This window comes from Macrosteles quadrilineatus, unplaced genomic scaffold, assembly GCF_028750875.1.
Source record: "Macrosteles quadrilineatus isolate MER2022 unplaced genomic scaffold, UCM_ALF_1.0 Scaffold_7__1_contigs__length_78375512, whole genome shotgun sequence".
NCBI classification, from domain to species: Eukaryota; Metazoa; Arthropoda; class Insecta; order Hemiptera; family Cicadellidae; genus Macrosteles; species Macrosteles quadrilineatus.
In genome coordinates this window covers 4,168,338-4,188,999 of record NW_026542600.1, presented here as the reverse complement: position 1 = coordinate 4,188,999, position 20,662 = coordinate 4,168,338, and the positions used below count along the sequence as shown (strand labels likewise).

Sequence of the window (20,662 nt, the reverse complement as noted above, 5' to 3'; positions counted from 1 at the left end):
TTTAACATCATGAGATGACAGATCTTAGAATAAGATTGAAAGAGACTTTGGTATAATAAATATTTAATAAAATTTAATATATTACAAAGCAGCTTGATGTATAGCATTGAAGTCATCACACAAATTTTAAAATTTCCTCCTTAATTCATTTTTTAAAGTAAGCAGGAACTAAGACTTGAAGTAAAAGACAAACAAGTGATGCAGAATTCACCATTCCAATAACTCAGGAATGTATTTGTCTATAAGAGACTGGTAGTAGGGCTTTAAGTTTTCAATGTCTGGAACTTTCGAGCTTTTGGTGTACAGATCATATTTGCTGCAACATACAAAATCATTCATCAATTAACATTCTATTTATTATACATTATTTTAAGAAATGACAACTTAATTTTATCTTCAGCCAATTAAATCTTTGCAATATGAATGTCATTATAGTGTTGTACTTAAAGTTTTTATTTGTGTGTACATTGATAAAGATAATATAACATACAATTTTACATGTTCTGCCGTATTGTAATAATTTTGCAGAAAGATTCAATTACGAGGGTAGATAAACGTCCCCAGTGAGCTCTTGTTGTAACCCAGCAAGCTAGTTCAAATCTAAAATCATTGTCACGTTCCTTTCTTCCTTCACTTCTGTTCAAGCTTTTCCCACCCATATGGGTCAATAATTATTCTAGTCATAGTGTTAAAAAACATTGTGATAGAAAATTGAGCCACCCGCCAAACATGGATCACACTCTGTGGTTGGTTACCTTTCTGTAGGAATTGTGATAACTGTTGTCAGTTGACAGACGTGTATGCAGAAAAGAGGTTAGTCGTACAAAATGTGCATTGGTGTGTTGGAAAGTGCATGAAAGCCTGTACATACTTTAACAACGGAGCCAGCCACAGGTGGTCATCAGTATCCACCCTGACGATTGAATTAGAGGAATCTTTGCTTACAGACTGGCGTTTTTCAGACTTCCAGGGCTAACTAAAGTCCTAAATACAGAGACATCCCCTACTAGTCCGATAAATGCTCGATTATTGGGAGAGGAGGGGCCCGGTGAACAAACTTGGGGCGGGGGGCACGGGTTCTTATCGTCGCCTCTGCATTCAGACAGCTTTGCACATCAGAGAGAATTCTTTATCCCCTAGACAGGAAGCAAATTTTGCCCAAAAACTTAAGAAATGGTTGACTAAAACACATTTTTTTGACATTTTTGTTGTATTATATAGTCAATACTTACTTAAACAGCATCACATCCTCCTTCATGTCCAAGTCCTTGGAAGAACACAAGTAATCATAGTCACCACCTTGGTGCCAAGGGTAGAAGGAATGAAATCTTGAAATAAACAAATTTAGTTGAAATTAAGTTGCTGAATATTTGTTCAGGTACCTCAATTGAATCCATGGATTCAAATTTTAAATAAAACAATAATTAATTCCTCTCAAGTAATGTAAGAAGGCAAAATTGTATAAAATTACTGGCTTTTGGGTGTTGCAGTACTAATTATTTCCTTGCGCTTACTTCTTACTTCTGATTTACTTCTTGTTTTAATAGACTGAATCTTTGAATACCTATTTAAGTGCAATATTATATAAGGGCCATACAACCTTTTTGTGGTTTCTGAAAGAGTTTTTTATTGCAATGGTAAATCAGGTACTTTGAACTAATGTATTTATTTAGTTATCAAGTTAAAAGTTTAGCTTGTTTATTTAATTGTATTCATTTCTTTTTTTTTTCTTAAAAACAAATAATTTATCCTACCCATTTTAATAATACAGTAGACTCCCTCTTCTCCGGACTCCTTGGGACCGAGGCCAGTCCGGATAATGGTTTTTCCGGTTAAACTGACGTCCCCAAAAACTTGTTAAAACAGACTGTTTAAATCCATACTGTATACAGTATTTGACTTAAAATTAGGAGAGCATTGTATTTAGACATGTAATCACTGGTCTCAAATCATTCCCACAAGAACAGTCGTTTCAGTACCGCCCACTTCCTGCCGATCTAGTCTGGTTAAACCGATGTGATGATAAAAATTGTCCGGTTAAAGAGATGTAATTCCTACCGAGTGTAGTCCGGTTAAACCGATGTCCGGCTAGAAGGTGTCCGGATAAGAGGGAATCTACTGTATCAGTAAAATAGGAACTACCAAGAAGATGAACATTATATATAAAAGTGAGTATTAAGAGTGTAACTCAAAAGAAAAACTAATTAGTCAATCAATGTCAAGCTATATAGTGTGAAAAGAATTTATGTTGCTTAATCTTTTTAGGACACAAAATGTTCACAGTTGGAGCTATAAAGTTTCAGAATCATTAGGTACAAGGTACAAGTAGATGTTTGTCATAATGAACATATTTTTGGTTAACATTACAATTGACCTCACTTAATATAGTATGGTAAATTTTTAGTAAAAATTAGGCCCGCTAATCCAGACCAATTGGGACCGGACCCTGTTCAGATTACCAAAATAGCTCTGATTAGTCAAAAAATGCAGTAAAATTGTAATTAAAAAAATGTTCAACTGTAAATGGTTATATACATTTACCCCTGCAAATACAAAAGCATCGTGATCTCCAGCAATTGCATTCTTTTTACTACACAACAACCTTTGAATGAGAACCGAAAGAACCCATTTAGGCTTTTGAAGATTATTTCAAATTTCCTGGTTATCAAAATCCTTGATAACTCAAAGATTTCCAGATGTATGGATATCCTTGTAGGTATTTCAGTACACAAAGCTTGATTTAATACAGTAACCTTATTTCCCAACAGGCTCATAGTGGGTCTCTCGTGTTATTATACCTGATCATGTACAAGGCCCTCTCTGGCAGTTTGCAGTTGTTGTGTCTCAAGACCCTGTAGAGATATTCATCATGACCCCACGACATCATCACATTCTCCAAGCCACAGTTGGGTTTGTACATTCCATACTTAGTGCTGTAATCAAACATTTATTCATTAACTGGAAGCATTTAAGGGATGTAGTTCATTGCAGTCTTGTCTCTTAACAGTCAAGGTCAAGATCTGCGCTTGATTTTATTTTTATGGGTCCATTCGCCTATTGGGTCTGATGATGATTGGAGTGTCCAATCGTAATCGATCACCACTTACCAACTTTTATATGTATTTACCGTCTTGTAAGTCAAGAGTATAAGTGTAAATATATTATTACAAGTGTTATTAGACGTATATATATTTTAGTTTTTTCAGGTAATTTAATAACACGTACTATGCTGATCAAGAAGTTATTCATATTTTAATTAGTTTTGTCAATTTTATTTATTCCATACTAAGTTATCAACATTTCAATAAAAAATATATAGCTCAATACTTTCCCTTTAGAAGCAAATCTAAGTACTCGTTAAAATTAATGTTATTTAAATAGAAAATAAATCTGACAATTTTAAGGGAATATTTTAGTAGAAATACAGCCAGGTAAATGGAAATTTGCTTAGTCTGCAGGTTTGCTGCGGCAGAGGTTTTTATACATTATGTAAAGGAAATCCTTGTCTTTTTACTATCTAAATTAAAATTTTTTGTCAGATTTTTAACAAGCAGAATCATAAAATATTACAATTTTAAATATACAATTTTTGAATTCACATGATATTGTTTATTAGCAACTCTAGGATTTGCATTTGTCAAACAACAGTGGTTTTGCTCATAATCTGTTTTCCACGAGAAAAATCTAACTTGTTTCAAGTTACATACAATTAGAATTAAACATTTGATACTTACAAATACAGCAAAATTGTGACATGGAGGTTATTCTTTTATATGCATTTTTAATATTAAAAGGATATTCAAATCACAGACAAAACATCTTACTTGTACTTGGGGTTTTTGCCGTCAGGGTTGTCATGAAAGCTTGAATCTCGGTACACTATAGAGTTTGCCCAGGCACATCCGACGGGGAATGTATCACCTACTACAGCCCACTGAGGTTCATTGTAGAAAGCCATCACCTTGCAAAAACAACCTTAATTAGGATAAAGTTCTTCAAACTTATAAAACCAAAAGCTATATCTCCGAGAACACATGTGAATCTAATTTTGTTATAGTGTTGCCTAAATAGTGGGCCCAGTCCATCCACCACCCTGACACTTATAATCAAACAGTGAACAGTGGTGGCAGAGGACCAGGAATTCACCCTGTATTCTTCTCCTTTCATTGTATAGGAACTATTATCCGTAAAAGTAGCAAGCCATCAGTCATCACACATTTAGATTGTTAAGGATGTCTCAGTAGGTATCTATCATCCCAGATCTCAGTGAGAGACTTCTAGAATAATGTTGATGGTTTGGGACCACTTTCCCTCAAAAACGTTTTACATATCGCCCTTGAATAAATAGGATAGTAAAATTAAATCATAATATTGAGTCACCACCATTGCGCCATACTTTGCCAAGGTCGTGGATCAGCCCAGTGAGATGGAACCAGTCATCGTCCGGATAGTCGGCTCGGATTCGCTCGGCAGTTTGAAAGGCATGGACGATGTTGGGGATATCAGCATCGGGATCGCTCTCGTCTACCAACTCGTTCAACCTCACCAAAGCATCCATGATTGGTGACTTGAATGTATCGAACTTCAGCCAATGATCCATTCTATCTGTGTTACACAGAGTCAAGTGAGTTAAGGTTCTTTCTAACTTTGTTACAAGGCACTATCCTAAGTGTGGCACAGAGGAAGCATGGACAGAGTTGGGTTATTTGTTGGAGGAGGGGGGGGGGTTCTTCATTTTCCTGTTGAGAACTTACTGGGAGTCAGGAGGGTATGGAATATGGAGGGGATTAAAAAACATAGTGTTATTTTACATAAATCTTTCATGTTGAAGCTGAATTCTCTCTCATATTTTGTCAATATATAAATATTTTGATACCTTTTTCAATGAACAAAGCAAATACTTACAAATTTTAAGTACCCAAGAAAGTATGTTAGTTATAAATAAATTAAAATAATGAAACTAAGTATGTAAAAAATTTATTATCTTTAATTTGATAACTTTTTTATAAAAAAAACCCATTAAAAAAAAGACTAACAATTTTAGAGAGTATAATTCAATTTCATTAATATAACAACCCACTGAAAAAATATATATATTTGATTTATTATAATAGAAAATAGTTTCATTTAAATGAGTCGAATACGGTAAAACATATGAATCATCACAGTGAATGTTGTAAGTTTAACAATGGTTTATAAACACACGATTTACAGTATTTTTTCTTGATGAAGACATTTTGTATCAATAAAATTAAACTTGTTACATCAACCTATGACATGTATGTAACCTGTACATCTTCTATCGGTTAAATGAAGGATATTACCTCGGACAAACTCTACTGTCTGATAGGTATGCATCTGCAAGTAGGTAAGGCGAACTCTTTCTTTCAAAGGATCATCTTTGTCAATAGTATAGTCTCTGAAAGCCTTCAATTCTTTATCTGCAAACCCAATCTCTGGTCTCATGAGTTCTGATGGGTCAATGACTCTTGGGTCAGGCTGGAAACAATAATTTACTCTTATGAGTTTTTATGAATGCTGTAATACAAATTTACCTACGGCCGTTTGTTAAAGTAGCCGTTTCAGTTCAGTTCTTAGAATTGAAAAGTTTCACATAACAGCATTGTTTACTTTCATAACAGCATAGTTTTACCATAGACTAACCAACACAAGTAGACTTCTCATCCCATTGTAAATTTTGAAGCACGTTTTTCGTGTCTAGTTCATGTACGTGACACAAAGGCGCTAGTGTCGACGAAACTTTGTTTCTATTATTTTAGGGTTAATTTCTTGATTTGTGCTTTACTGTTTGGTTATATAACTAAGGGACAAGTTATTGTTTATGATTAGACCGTATTATTTGGTTAAACGAGGTTTTAAATGGCTGTAATAACGGGAAACAAATTGTAAACAAAACACGACCTCTACAGAAAACCGTACAGAACTAACAATAAAATTGGCTTCAGCTGTTCCATAAGGATGGGAAATCTACTAAGGGAGTATGTTTTATCTATGGTTTTACTCATAACAACACGGGTAACGAACCAATGAGGTTCAAGGATTGAGAGAGAAGAAGTAAAATTGTAATGATTCGAACTTCAACTAATCAGTTGTTCTGTTCATGCCAATTTAATCGTTGGATGGTGTAATTAGTGTTGGTACGATCTTCGTTGCATCACTGTCAGTGGCAATGAGAGGTTATAAACGAAAACATAACCTCTCTTGGAAGTAATGAGTAGTGATTTTTAGTAATTAAAACACTGTCGTAGGGAAAGTAGTGTACCCAACTCGCGTAATAGTGTTAACGAAATCGTTGTGTAAACTACTATTGTGTGCTTCATTTATTTTATGACACATTTTTTGTTTGAATTGATGAAATATGATCATCTTTTTCTCCCTCAGTGATGGAAAGGAAGATCACATTTTCAAATAACAGTCAAAAGTGGTTGAAACAAAAACTACAATTACTATAAATTCTTCTTCTTTTTTTGTTACGTACAACTTCAATGTTTTTACAACATTTCGATTACTTTCTAGATTAAAGTCATCAAATTTATGAAGTAAAATGTTCAGCTATGATTAAATTTGTGGATTTTTATTTGGGTCTGGCCACACATCATACAATTTGTTTAGTTTGTCTTAGGTATTTAATTAATTTTTTACCATGAGCCTTCTTGCTACCTTCTTGCTAGGTAAGTTGTTTTTCCAAATTTTTTTTATTCTGAAAAGTTACATTCCCTGGCACATTTTTGAAAAGCTTATTGTTTGTCCAAATAATTGAATGATTTCATCAAAATCGGATGAGTTTTGTTTGTGATCTGTTTGCCAAATATTTTTACAAGTATGTTGATATGTCACTTCTAAAATAAAAAAAATTCTATTTATGTCAAAACAAATCAGTTAACTATGAAAAATATTCAACATGTTAGAGACAAAATGTTTATACAACTGTACCAGTAAGTAAAATTGCAAAATCTAAAACATTAAAACCAACAAACACATTATACTCACCACATATTCATTCAAGATCCTCATGTTAAACGAAGATTCAACCACAATACGAATTCACCTGTAACGGAACACTGTTTAAATACTACTGATATCCTCTATTAATTATGTACTATAAATCAATCTCATTATAAGATAACATTTAGGTTGCCTGGTGTTAGCTAAGGTCAAGAGTTAAGAACGATTGCAGCACTGTCACGTGTTTTCGTTGTTTTTTTGCAGAGAAGACGCAAAGTTGTCATAATCCTACAAGACATAAACAACGATTGAGTGGTGCATTAAAGTTTATCAAAACACAAACAGTTCCTATCTAATTCAAACAATCCAAACAAATTGTTCGATTATGTTTATTTGTGATGTTTTATCGACCATGAATGAAAGACGTAAAATAAACTTTATGGGTTTTGTACTATGGATTCTGGTTTTAGAAGCCAAATTTTGTGAATGTTGGGTTGATTTATTTTAGTTACTTGGGTCCCAGTTCAAGTCAGAGAAGGTTTTCAATCAACATTATTAAATTACTCCCCTATAAAATGGACACTTATAATCAACATCTTTAAAAAATTTACTGTAGATTGACAATGTAAATTTTATCATTGAAGAAGCAAACTAAAACAAGTTCCCATCTAGCTAATTAAGAAACATAATTGTGATGAGAAAAAAAATCTATATGTATAACTATAAAATAAAAACTTTGTGAAAAGCAAATGTTAAACACTGTCTTATGAATAATTTAGTTGGCGAGGTTTGGGCCTAAAGGTAAGGCTCACAAACTAAACATATTGATTAAAATTTAACCAGACAACTTAAGTATACAATTGCTCCATTGTCAATTAGTATATTACTCAAATCAAGCAAAAGACACTCAATCCACAATTCTAGGGTTCACGTATCACACAACTTGTAAAATAAGAAATTAAAATCCTGTAAAAAATGTACAAAGAAGTCAAACATAAATGGAAAAGATTTGTTAAAGCAATTTTCACTAGGTCACACAGCATATAATTAAAATTTACAGAAACCTTAAACTGCAAAGAAAATCAATCAAAGAACCGACACGAGCTTTGACCTTACATTTATCACATAGAAGTGATAACTTAAGTTTATATCACTTTCCTCATCGTAACTAGTTGCTATTATTTCTTAAGTAAATTACGGAAAGTAAATAAAAGAAACGTCTTATAACACTTAAACATATATTTACGCTTATACTGTTACTCACAAGACGGTAAATATACAAAAAAGATGGTGTGGTGATCAATTTCGATTGGACACTCCAATCATCATCAGACCCAATAGGCGAATGAGTAAAATATAGTGTTCACTCTCACAGTATATAATTTCCTATTGGGTCTGATGATGATTGGAGTGTCCAATCGAAATCGATTACCACACCATCTTTTTTGTATATTTACCGTCTTGTGAGTAACAGTATAAGACACATAGGTTTACGAAAAAATCCCATCTTATAGTGGTGTTAAATATTTCAATAGCTTGCCTGACAATTTAAAAAATATAACTAATTTTAATTCATTTAAAAAATGTTTGAAATTATTTCTCACCAACAGACCCTTGTATAAAAAAGAAGATTTTTTCCAACTTCCTGAAATTAGATTTTTTTGATAGTAACAATATTCTCTGTAAGTAGTCTTAAGTTTAATATTGTGTTTTTATAACTGACTCCATTCTGTACAAAATGTGCAATATGAATAAAGTTATTTTGATTGATTGATTGATTGAAGACGTTTCTTTTATTTACTTCCCGTAAATTTAATAACACGTAAAATGCTGATCAAGAAGTTATTAAGTAAATTATCATTAAAGAATATTTAAATGCACTTTTATCTAAACTGTTTAAAATTTTTCAAACTTAAGATCATTAGGTATATAATATTTTTGGAATGCAATTTTGTGTATTCAGGAGTTTCTTGATTAATGAAATGTTGAGCATAGTGTGAAAACTGTTTGCCAATATATAAAAGGAAATTCTAAAAAGGTTTTCTTTTGTTTAGTTTTCTTTCACCGATGCCTTTCCTCCAATGGTGGACTAAAATTAAATTTTAGAAGTAACTTTATCTACAGCTAGGTAATCCAGCATATTTGTTTGCATTTGAATATCCATAATCTTTGTAATTAATGTTTGATTTCCTTGCTAATTAAAAAAAAAACATTTGTTAAAACAAAAAAACTGTAGCATTTATGAGAAAGTTAAGACATATGTTTGTGACAAAAAAAGTACTCCTCACTTTCGTAACTTTAACTTAAAAGTACATTATTTCATATTTACCTCAGTGTTATCAACAAAGCAAATTAATCTTTATAATTTCACTGTTTACAGTTGGTAGGTGAGGATTAAAAGCTTCTTGATCGATTATGTATATATTGCAGAAGGATTTACTGGGTTCAAGTTTAATTCACCAGATACAATCCTATAGCACTTCCAAGTGTCTAGTTTTATGATTAAACTGTTTGTTTACGGTTAAGGAAACTTTTGTTGTAAATGTTACAGTTTTGAAAATATTGTTGTGTTCAAAATTGAATTTAAAAAATTATTGATCAAACACACGTACATAATTATTTTTATTAAAAGGCTACTTACGTGAATAGAACATGAATGAATACAAAATTAATATTTTACAGAAGCAAAACAATATTAGTTCAGCTTTAAAACACTAAACTCTTTAATCGGAAATTATTCCAAATAAACATAAACAAATAAATAAATCATTAACTCATTAGCTTTATTGTCATATAACGTTTTGAATCATAGCATAGCTAAAATTATAATTATATTGTCAAGATTATAACTAAACTAAAATTTACAACAATAATCCTTATGCATTTAATATTTTTAAACAAACTGGAAAAAACTGTCAAACAAAACTCAAACTTAAGTCGTATTAAAATGTATTGGAATTTCAATAGCATTTTTACAAGGGGATATGGCACTGAAAATGCTAATTTCCTTAACATTATCACTAGGTCTTTCAAACTTATACCATGTGGTTTAAAGGCATAATAATAGGTATAAACATAGTTAAATGTGATTTTTTTAGTTAAGTTACACCCTTAATATTTTTTTTTTTTTTTTTTAGGTAATTAACTAAATTTGATATAACTTCAGTTCTAATTATTGGATTTTAATCATTAAACCATCAGTTTGCAGGGAATAATGCCCTCTAAATATTTAGGTAGAATTATAACAGTATGTTTAATTATTAATTTTTTATGGGTCATTTTGTAATTTAAAAAAAATAAATTGGTTTTCTGTGGAAATAAAAAAATCTTTTTTAACTTTAGAATAGACATACATTTACAATTCTACCTAATTATTTAGATAATGACATTCTAAACACTTGGTAAAAATTTGAATCATGTAGCATAAACCGTTTTGAAGATATATCAAATTTAGTAGTTAAAAACGCTAAAAAACTGATTAGTGGGAATCGCACGCTAAAGTTACACTTGGCAGAGTAACCATGGTGATACTTATTGTTGAGTTATGGATCAATTTTTTGTTTATGTAAGCATTTTATTATTATTTATTATATTATTATGAAATTATTACTTAATTATTATATAATTAATATTAAGAATAATGATTATTATTATTATTAACTAAAATAAGTCAATGACCGGATTTTTTAAAAATATCTTCCGTATTTTTCTTAATATAGTCTAAGCACAAAAAAATATTTTATTTTTATTTTTGACCAATTTTTCTTATTTTTAGCATTATAAATAAAAAATAATAGACAAATTTAAAATATCACTTTTTTGAAAAAAAAATTCATTATTTCAGTGCCATATCCCCTTAAGTTGTGTTTAAAAATAGAAAATCATACACAAACGTATCAAAGTTGTATTATTAATTGTTAGAGACACAGGAAATATCTTATGAATTATTATGTTTAGTGAGTTTCATTCTTATAGTAACTCATTAGTATCATGATTACTAAAACACTAAACTTTCTATAGAATTAAATGTTATGTTTCTAAGTAAAGCAAAAATACATGATAATTATATAGCTGGAACTTTTGAAATCAATTATATTTCGACACATTGTAAAGAGAGCCATTTTAAATACTTTCATGCCATAACAGTTAAAGGAGAACTTATAAAAAGGTTCATTGTGAAACTTAGTTGTTGAGGTAATTATGTGGGGATGACTCTGTACTTATTGACATAATACACCCACCAACAAACTACAAAGACCCAAGTGGAAGTTTGTTGGCTCCCTAGCAACCAAACTGAAGCTCCCTAGCAACCAAACTGAGCTTTCCGCGCACCACTGAATGACTTCCCTTATTCTTACGATAGGTTCGGTTGTTTTATTCACAAGTTAATTTCAAATTAATCCATTGAGTGTTCTAGAGTATACATTGACTCATTAGGATCACAGATTTTAATTCTACAGTATAACTGATTCATCGCTTATATAACCTAAGCTTTAAAATGTCTCGAAAACCACCACCGCAAGATGATTTGGAAATGAACCAGATGGCTCAAGCCGAATTGGTGAGATTACAAAGACAATATAGAATTATGGAAGGTGATCGACAGTCCTACACAGATGAAATGAAGTTTTATCTGGAAAAGCAAAGGTAGGCTGTGGAAAGATTGTTGATCAAATACGGAACAACACTTTTTAGTAATAAATATTAAGTGAGCCTATTGGGCAAGGTATACTTTTTCTCTCATATTTTTTAGTAAATGTTGCATTGACAGTTCAAGAATAATCTCGAAAGTTAAACACAAACTTAGCTTAACTCATATGAAAAATACCATTAAAGTTATATAGATAACTTAATGGTATTTTTCATATGAGTTAAGCTAGCTATTTCCTATGTTCCATATGTTTGTTTATACTGGTGATTACGATTGTAGCATCAAAGTACTTATACAGGACATCGTTAATACGAATTAAGAAAACTAAACCCTAAAATGAACCTAGGTCTATAAATACAACCAAAACTGAAAAGATGAGACTGAAAAAAATGCTCGACTTGTTTTGTAACCTTCCAAAGCATTATTTTCCTCAGTATAAGTATGACAACAATCAGTACAGCTTGTATATAATAGATCATAGATTCAACATTAAAACGGAGTTCACTTGTATATACAGGTTTTAATAGAGCAAAGAAAGTAAACGAGAAAGATCTACAACGTTATATTCTTTATAATGCCCAGCAAATTTTGGTTATTTGTTAGATTTTGTAAAATGTGAAACAAATATGACATTACTTGGTCAATGACACTAAAATCTGGGATATGTACATATCAGGCGGATGTTGCTAAACTGACAAGTGGTTACATGATTGTTTGTCAGTCAACAAAACAGAGCTAGTAACTTCGTTAGTTAGCGAAACCATTTGATTCAGCTACATGACAAATACTAACACCAACAAAATCCTTCCTAACTGTTTACATGTCAGTTTAATCCCTTAAATGGAAACAGTTACAAAACGTTTATAATCTAAAAGCTCAGTACTGTTATTTAATTTATTGAACCATTCCTATTTGTGCAGTTTTTAATCCTACAAATCGCCCTTAAGTAGTAGGTAGCCTACAATAAAAAATGAAAACCAAACTGCTAATTTTCTTACCTTACACTCTAGTTCTGGACTAGTTAACTTTAGTGATAACATTTTATGAGGCGTCTACAAGGTCATCTGATAAACATTGAGTCATTATTGTTACCTTTCTTCCTCTAAGTAGACAACTTTTGGTTTCATAAAATTGAAAAACCAATATAATTATAAGGAAACTTTTGACTATTTTACATCAAAAACATTTCTATCCCATCAATATTCAAAAGAGGATAAATATTTTTGTGAATTAATTTCTAGTCATTGGTTAAGTAGGTATTTAGGTGTTATCACTACTTAAAATATATTTGAAGGGAATATCCTATATCTCTTCCAAAAGATCCTGCATGATAGGCAAATTCTCAAATGAATGTTTTTAATAAAATGTTCAAGTATAAAGAAACGAGAAGCAAAACTCTTTTGGTACTCTGTGATAAGGGTAATAGAACCTCTAACCACTAACTAGACTTACTTTTTTCATAGATTTTTCTCTGCAGTAGTTGGATGTTAGATGCAAATCAACTGCTCCGCCAAAACTAAACTAATGCCACTGGAAAGAAGGTGTTTTATGGTAGAAATATACTTCCATGTCATGTTAACACGTTCGCTGCTACGGACGTTCCGGAACGTCAAACGGGCCACGGCGCCAGGAGCTAGGAACGTTCCAGAACGTCGCCGTTCATTGATGTTTAACGTTACCATGGATCAGCCAGCTCGTCACGAGCGTCCTATATTTCTTTGCAGCTCGTGGGGACGTACTTTTCTGACAATAAAAAATATAGGTAGTTTCCCAAAATCACCACCAGGGTCGTTTAGAACAGGGCTTTGTCCCACCTCTTTCCTGTTAGATAGCGATACTACTTTACCAACTGCAACCTGGGTAGTGCTGCTATCTATCAGAATCACTTAGTACTATGTCCAAAAGCCAGTTTTATTGTAAAACATTGCCATCCAGTACAACTACTGTTGTTTTTACTGTAATTCAGTGTATCGGCAGCAATGTTTACGCAGCGGCGAGCGTTAGTTCAACTCCTGGCGCCGTCCAGGCATCTAGCGGTCAGCAGCGAACGTGTTAAGGAGATTATTTTCCAACTAAAGTAGAACCATGAGAGTGATTATTAAAACTCCTCTCATTGCTAGGCATTGAGTTCTTTAAGATATTCATGCTTTTTGAGTTAAGGCAAGAAGCAAACTAAGATTGTATTTAGCCCACAGCTCCCTATCTATAGATATCTCTCCCAGGAGTTTACAAGGAGTTCAATATAAGCCTCACTAACAGTTAACAGTTTTTTCCAGCTTAAGCTATAGTTCCACAGACTTCGGAATTTCCAAAATGCGGTGCAAAATTTTCCGTTACAAAAATTACACCGCCTAAAATCCAGAGGGGTGGTTCCTCATCTGAACTGCGGAAATAACGTTGCGGAAATTTAGTTGTGTTCAAACTAGTGACGGGAGTATTGATAGGAAAAAGGAAAGCCCTCGAGGCTTTGATGCTCTATGATGATATTGATGATGATGTAGTCGATCTTTGTCTTTATTGGTGTCAACTCATAGTGATCAAAGTGATATATTAAAATTCGGGACAGTGAAAGAGTTTACAACATACTCATTTGTAAACATTTGGTAGACAATGAAACAATGTTTAAGCAGTACTTCCATGTGTCAGAAGACTATTTTTTTTTTTTTATGGTGTCATAAATGATTACTTACCCACCAACCCTACAATCGAGAGAAACAACCTTTGAATGCCGAGATTAAACTAACGGTAATATTAAGGTATGTACTGTAATTGAGTAAACGTTCATAAACACCTCTTTACTGCACAAGACATAATGCAATTGCAATAACTACTAGGTCACAATAATTAATTGATAGCTCCTCTCCGCTGGCAGATTCTGCATTGCCACTGCTCTCAGACCAGTATGATTTATCCGCTATGCGGAACCGTAAATTCCGGACAACCGGTCACAAGAAACTCCATTGAACCAGTGACGTTGTATTTCCGCAGCGGAAAATTTTGCACCGCACGCTGGAAATTCCGCAGTCTGTGGAACCATAGCTTTGATAGCCTACTGGGGAAACCGACTTTTCCTAAAAAGAAAGCTCGATTCCATCTTGAGATTCCATCCAAGTTTGAATAACTTCTTAATATCTGTCAACTGCAATATAAGATGGAAAATGTTTCCTTGGTAGCAATTGAGTTTATTAAACCACTTCCTTGCCGGGGTAGGTTGGTGGAGTGGCAGTAGTTAGCAAGTAAAACCCGACTTCAATGGATTATGGTCTTAGATTTGGCTCTTAGAAAAAAAAAACCTTGTTTTACATTATGAGTTTTATTTTATTTAGTTTTCACTTTATTGCTGAGTTCAGTGTATCAACTAAAGGTATTGTAATCATTTTTATTTCACACCACAAATCAGTATTTCTTCATTGACTTTTGGCTGATCACTGCAACACCCCTATGTAAGAAAAGTTGCACAGTTGTCAATTGTATTTAGAAATTATTCAATACCTTATAAGGTAAGTGCACTCCTTAATTTTTTTATTTAATTTCAGGAAAGTGATTTATGTTTTAGAGAAGGAAAAGGACGAACTGATTACCAATTTAAACATTTCCAAATCCCTCCACAATGAATGGGAAAGTAACATTCAATCGCAAAGACTTCTTATGCTTTTATCAAAACAGGTAGGTAAATCATTGAATTAACCCATTTTTTTCTTTTTGTGAAGCCCAATAAGCTTTCAATAAATTAAAATGTAGACAAATGATAAATGTGTTCGTAATAAAGTACGATTTTGCACTATAATTTTGATCAGCAAATCTTTAAGAAATGTGTAGTGTTTAACCAAACATGCATCATTTGTCTCACTAATCCATGGCACAACACAGTTTGATATTTGTTGATTTATTGTATGATTTAAAATTGGATACCGCAATATACTGATGGTATAACATTTTTAATCCTCAGGATGAGCTCGAAGACCAAATAAAAACAGAAAAATCACAGCTTACGGAATTAGAATCACAAATTAGAAAGGTAGAAAGAGAAGTTTTAAACTTGAAGAAGAAAGACATCCCAGAACTTCAGCTTTGTGAAAAGGCCATTGAATGTGCAAGGAACATGGATCTATTGGAAAACAGACTTTATGTGGTCAGTATGCTCCGTAGATGATGCTCTACTGTTGTTGAAATTGATTCAAGCTAATATTTCACTTAATTAATAGCTGTTTAGTTTGACCTTTTACTAGAAACTCAGGTAGTAGTAATGCTTGTGCAAGGGTAGCTCCCGCCACAGCCCAGTGAGCTAGTTCAATCCTGAGACCAATATCATGTTCCGATCCGACTATTCTAACCGGTTTTCACCCGAATGGAATGATTAGTCCAGTCATATAGTATCAAAAAACTTTTGAAAGAAATTGACGCACCCAATGGCACCAAGTCAATCAATTGAGCATAGGGGGGAGGGAGTTTTGAGGTAGTCTTAAAGATTTTCAAGATGTTTTCCATGATGTAGGCCAACAGATGTTCATTGAGCTAATGGGGTCTCTAATGTTACGTCTAATGTATGTTTAATATTATGTCTAATGTATATGTTATGTCTAATGTGTTACGGACAATGGTCAGCCCTGGAAGGATGAAGCACACTGATATGCAGACTCAATATTTTTCTTGATGTAAACTGATAAACGCCCTCTGCCCTGCTGCCATCTACATGCAAATATGTACGAGCTTCTACTCACTTCCCAAGTCACTAATACACATTCTCTACGTCAAGCCACTTTTATGCTTACAACTGTTAACTGTCAACAGAAATCACCAAAGATTGCCCTATACCTGTCACAGAAACAGATTCATACTTGGGGGTTGGAGGAGCGTCAATTTTCTTTCAAAACGTGTTTAAATGCTATGACGAGACCAATCGTCCAATAGGGAACCAGCCAGAATTGTAGTGGATAGAGTAAGAATCGCAAGAAGGTCTCATATTTGAAGTATGCCCCTTGGTTTCAAAGTGGGGTCAATGAAGACCTTAATTCATGGGCAACCCCTGTAAAATAGTTGTAAGAGAAGATTATATTGTTATGCTACTCATGATATCCAGTTAATCAATCTTTTGAACTTTCGTTAATCTTTTAACATTCGTAAACATAGTTCCCTTTCTCTGTTAGAGCCAGAGTTTGATTTAAATTTGTTTGCTTAGTTCTTACCTGGATTCTTACCACTTATAATAACAAAATAACATTAAATAACATTAACATTAAAGTTTTCTTTCATTGTAAATAGATAAATGTCTATAACTAAGTCTTGTTTCAGGCTACTGTAAATTTAAACAAAATGCTTACAGGCAATGGGAGTTTACGGCAAGAAATTAATCATTTACTAAAAGAAAGAGCGCACTTCAACAACCTTTATCAAATGTTAATCGGTCAATTCACTACTGGGAAAAAAATTATGTTGGATCTCATAGAACAAGCTACATTAGCTTATGATCAAAGGTAAGATGCATTCGAGATTTTGTAGAGGCTTTGTGACTAATAGATTTATAAACATAATGATCTTTAGTTATATTCATCTACAATGTTTTATATAGGAAATCATAAATGGAACACTTTTCATACATAGTGCTCATTCTTCCTGAGGAACATTTTTTGAAGTCATAAAGGGTTTATAAGTTTTATAAACAAATTGGGCCAACAAATTGGGCCTGATGATGATTGGTCAAAATGTATAGTCATTGTAACATCTTTGATATATATTTATTGTGGTAAACACTTTCAGTACCTACCTATATTTTTCTTCAACTGAAAAAGTAAACACATTACCATAAAACAAATAACAATTGGAAGTCCTGATACACATTTCAAATAGGAACTATTATTTAAAAAAAACTTGATGCAGTTTTCTTCAAATCTAATTTCAGAGAAGAGGCCCAAGCCAAACTGCAAGCTTTGAAAGAAAGAGATAGGGCCGATTTGCTACTGCACAGTCAAGAAATGCGAGAATTGCAAAGAAGATTTGACTTGGACTCAAAACTTCAAGATTTTCTTGGGATAAAAGGTCAAAAGAGGATAATGGCTGATTTAGAGGCTAAGGAGGCAATCAAGAAACAACAACAAAAAGAAGCGACAGAACAGCTTATCACAACGTACAACTCAATACTGGAACAAATCAAGGAGTTTTCTGGTGAAAGTGATGTAGACCGACTGGCAGCGAGGTTTTTAAAACAAGAGGAAGAAAATTTTACACTCTTCAACTATGTCAATGAACTCAACAATGAGGTATTATTTCATAATTGTTTTTATTCTGTGCTTCTGATAAAATTAAATTTTAATCTTCAATATTTATGTTAACTTTAATATGATCATTATTGGTGGACTATTTTGTTGTGGAATATTTTGTGCTTGTAACAGTTTTATATAAGAGCTACACGATGAATGTGACTTTTATAAAAAACCTGGCAACTTTCATTGTGTAATTATTTTAATTTATCATGCAAAAAAATAATTTTATTGGTTAAAAAAGTCGATACCACACAATCAATGAATGAATCATTGAGATGGTTTAGCTTGGTTTAAAAACACGGTCCTTGGAGGAATGGAATACGCCATAACACAAGATTACACATTTAAATCTAAACTATCAGCTCGAGTAAAGAATTTTGTTTCAGCTTGAAGTTTTGCAAGAGCAGACAAATGAGTTGATGTTGTCAATAGACGAACAAAGGAACATCAACAAAGAAAGAGCAGCCCAGCAACAGGAGACAATCACATCCTTAACTGAGATCCTGGATGCCAGGACCAAGGACACTCATGAGGCTCTACAGGGACAGAACTTGAGCATATCCATCCTGGACGGACTACTCAAGGGAGTTGAAACTCTCTTCTCAGAGAGCAGATGTGACAAAGCTCCAATCCTTCACCTACTAGGTATTTTACCTTACTGAGCCAATGACAACAAGTAAAAGAATAGATTGTGTCGATTAGGATCGTGTGTAAGGAGGGTAGTGAGAGAATACGTAAATTAACAGAGATATAACAGAAATTTTTGAGATCTGTAAAAAAATAGAGCAATGGGGATGATGGAATGGTTCTACATATATGGATTAAATTTAAGAGAAATGGAATTTACTGTTTTAAGAATATTAGTGTCTGTTTTATGGTTTTTAAGAGAACCATTTTTGAGCCTCCCCAAAACACTCCTAACAGGAGGCCAAAATCGCTATTATGTTTAAAAATCTGTTTTTATAATTTTTAAAAGGTATACTAAACTTGCATAGCTTTAACATCTACCTGCAATAATAGAGTATAACCTTAATAGTTTGAAACTCTGTGGACTAAAGGGGTGTCAAACTATAGGGAGTATAGGGACCATTTGAACAATTAGGGAGTTTTAAAACACAAGTTTATTTTTAAATGGATGTATAGGACGCGATAGAAAGTGGGATGGTTGAGTTATTTATGGAAAAGGCAGTGATGCACGTTAGTGAAAACAAGGTCTGGTCACTGACCGATGAACCCAACAAGGACACTATATTGGTCGCTGCTAATGTCTATTCATATTAGTTAGGCCTGTTTCAAAGTTTACAGACTGTTGAACTAAGGTGTATTAAAGTTCTACTGTACTAATTAACCATCCCAGGGCTGTTTGGATTCTGTCAATAATTTAGTTGAACCATTTAAACTAATTGTACACAGGAGAAGAAGCTTCAGTGTCAACATTCAACGTGATGTTGTTCCTTGGCATCATCAACCAGCAAATAGAAGACTTGATGATAGTCCCTGAGCCAGTCACTCCAGTCCAACAATCTGCTCGTAGTAAAGCTACACCTCCCAGCAAGACTCATTCTACACTCTCCAGCCCACTGTAAGTAAATCCACACCCCCCAGAAAGACTCATTATACACTCTCCAGTCCACTGTAAGTAAAGCCACACCCCCCAGAAAGACTCATTCTACACTCTCCAGCTCACTGTAAGTAAATCCACACCCCCCAGAAAGACTCATTCTACACTCTCCAGCCCACTGTAAGTAAATCCACACCCCCCAGAAAGACTCATTCTACACTCTCCAGTCCACTGTAAGTAAAGCCACACCCTCCAGTAAGACTCATTCTACACTCTCCAGTCCACTGTAAGTAAATCCACACCCCCAGAAAGACTCATTCTACACTCTCCAGTCCACTATAAGGAAATCCACACCCCCCAGAAAGACTCATTCGACACTCTCCAGTCCACTGTAAGTAAAGCCACATCCTCCAGTAAGACTCATTATACACTCTCCAGTCCACTGTAAATAAAGCCACACCCTCCAGCAAGACTCATTCTACACTCTCCAGTCCACTGTAAGTAAAGCCACACCTCCCAGAAAGACTCATTCTACACTCTCCAGTCCACTGTAAGTAAATCCACACCCCCAGAAAGACTCATTCGACACTCTCCAGTCCACTGTAAGTAAAGCCACACCCTCCAGTAAGACTCATTATACACTCTCCAGCCCACTGTAAGTAAATCCACACCCCCCAGAAAGACTCATTCTACACTCTCCAGTCCACTGTAAGTAAAGCCACACCTCCCAGAAAGACTCATTCTACACTCTCCAGTCCACTGTAAGTAAAGCTACACCCTCCAGCAAGACTCATTATACACTCTTCAGTCCACTGTAAGTAAAGCCACACCCTCCAGCAAGACTCATTATACACTCTCCATTCCACTGTAAGTAAAGCCACACCCTCCAGCAAGACTCATTATACACTCTCCAGTCCACTGTAAATAAAGCCACACCCTCCAGCAAGACTCATTCTACACTCTCCAGCCCACTGTAAGTAAATCCACACCTCCCAGAAAGACTCATTCTACACTCTCCAGTCCACTGTAAGTAAATCCACACCCTCCAGCAAGACTCATTATACACTCTCCAGTCCACTGTAAATAAAGCCACACCTCCCAGAAAGACTCGTTATACACTCTCCAGTCCACTGTAAGTAAAGCCACACCCTCCAGTAAGACTCATTCTACACTCTCCAGCCCACTGTAAGTAAATCCACACCTCCCAGAAAGACTCGTTATACA

At 33.7% G+C, this 20,662-nt stretch overlaps 2 protein-coding genes across 3 annotated transcripts; one reads left to right on the top strand and one right to left on the bottom strand.

Moving 5' to 3' along the window:
- Nucleotides 1-56: 56 nt before the first annotated feature.
- On the bottom strand, nt 57-12,634 carry LOC128998753 (inositol oxygenase-like). 2 transcript variants are annotated; one of them, XM_054425089.1, is made up of 8 exons: nt 12,616-12,634; nt 7,012-7,069; nt 5,325-5,499; nt 4,397-4,605; nt 3,825-3,961; nt 2,799-2,933; nt 1,233-1,328; nt 57-316 (listed from the first exon to the last, which is right to left on the bottom strand). In XM_054425089.1, the coding sequence occupies exons 2-8, from the start codon at nt 7,033-7,035 to the stop codon at nt 208-210; spliced, it is 885 nt and encodes a 294-aa protein (XP_054281064.1). In that variant the 5' UTR covers nt 7,036-7,069; nt 12,616-12,634; the 3' UTR covers nt 57-207. The 2 variants fall into 2 exon arrangements, with proteins under 2 accessions (XP_054281064.1, XP_054281063.1); XM_054425088.1 differs by lacking the exon at nt 12,616-12,634 and adding an exon at nt 7,854-7,975.
- LOC128998120 (coiled-coil domain-containing protein 63-like) lies at nt 11,465-19,463 on the top strand. The gene is made up of 7 exons (XM_054424118.1): nt 11,465-11,613; nt 15,154-15,283; nt 15,567-15,749; nt 16,910-17,091; nt 17,517-17,874; nt 18,264-18,522; nt 19,291-19,463. Exons 1-7 carry the CDS (start codon nt 11,465-11,467, stop codon nt 19,461-19,463), a joined length of 1,434 nt encoding a protein of 477 aa, XP_054280093.1.
- Nucleotides 19,464-20,662: the final 1,199 nt, after the last annotated feature.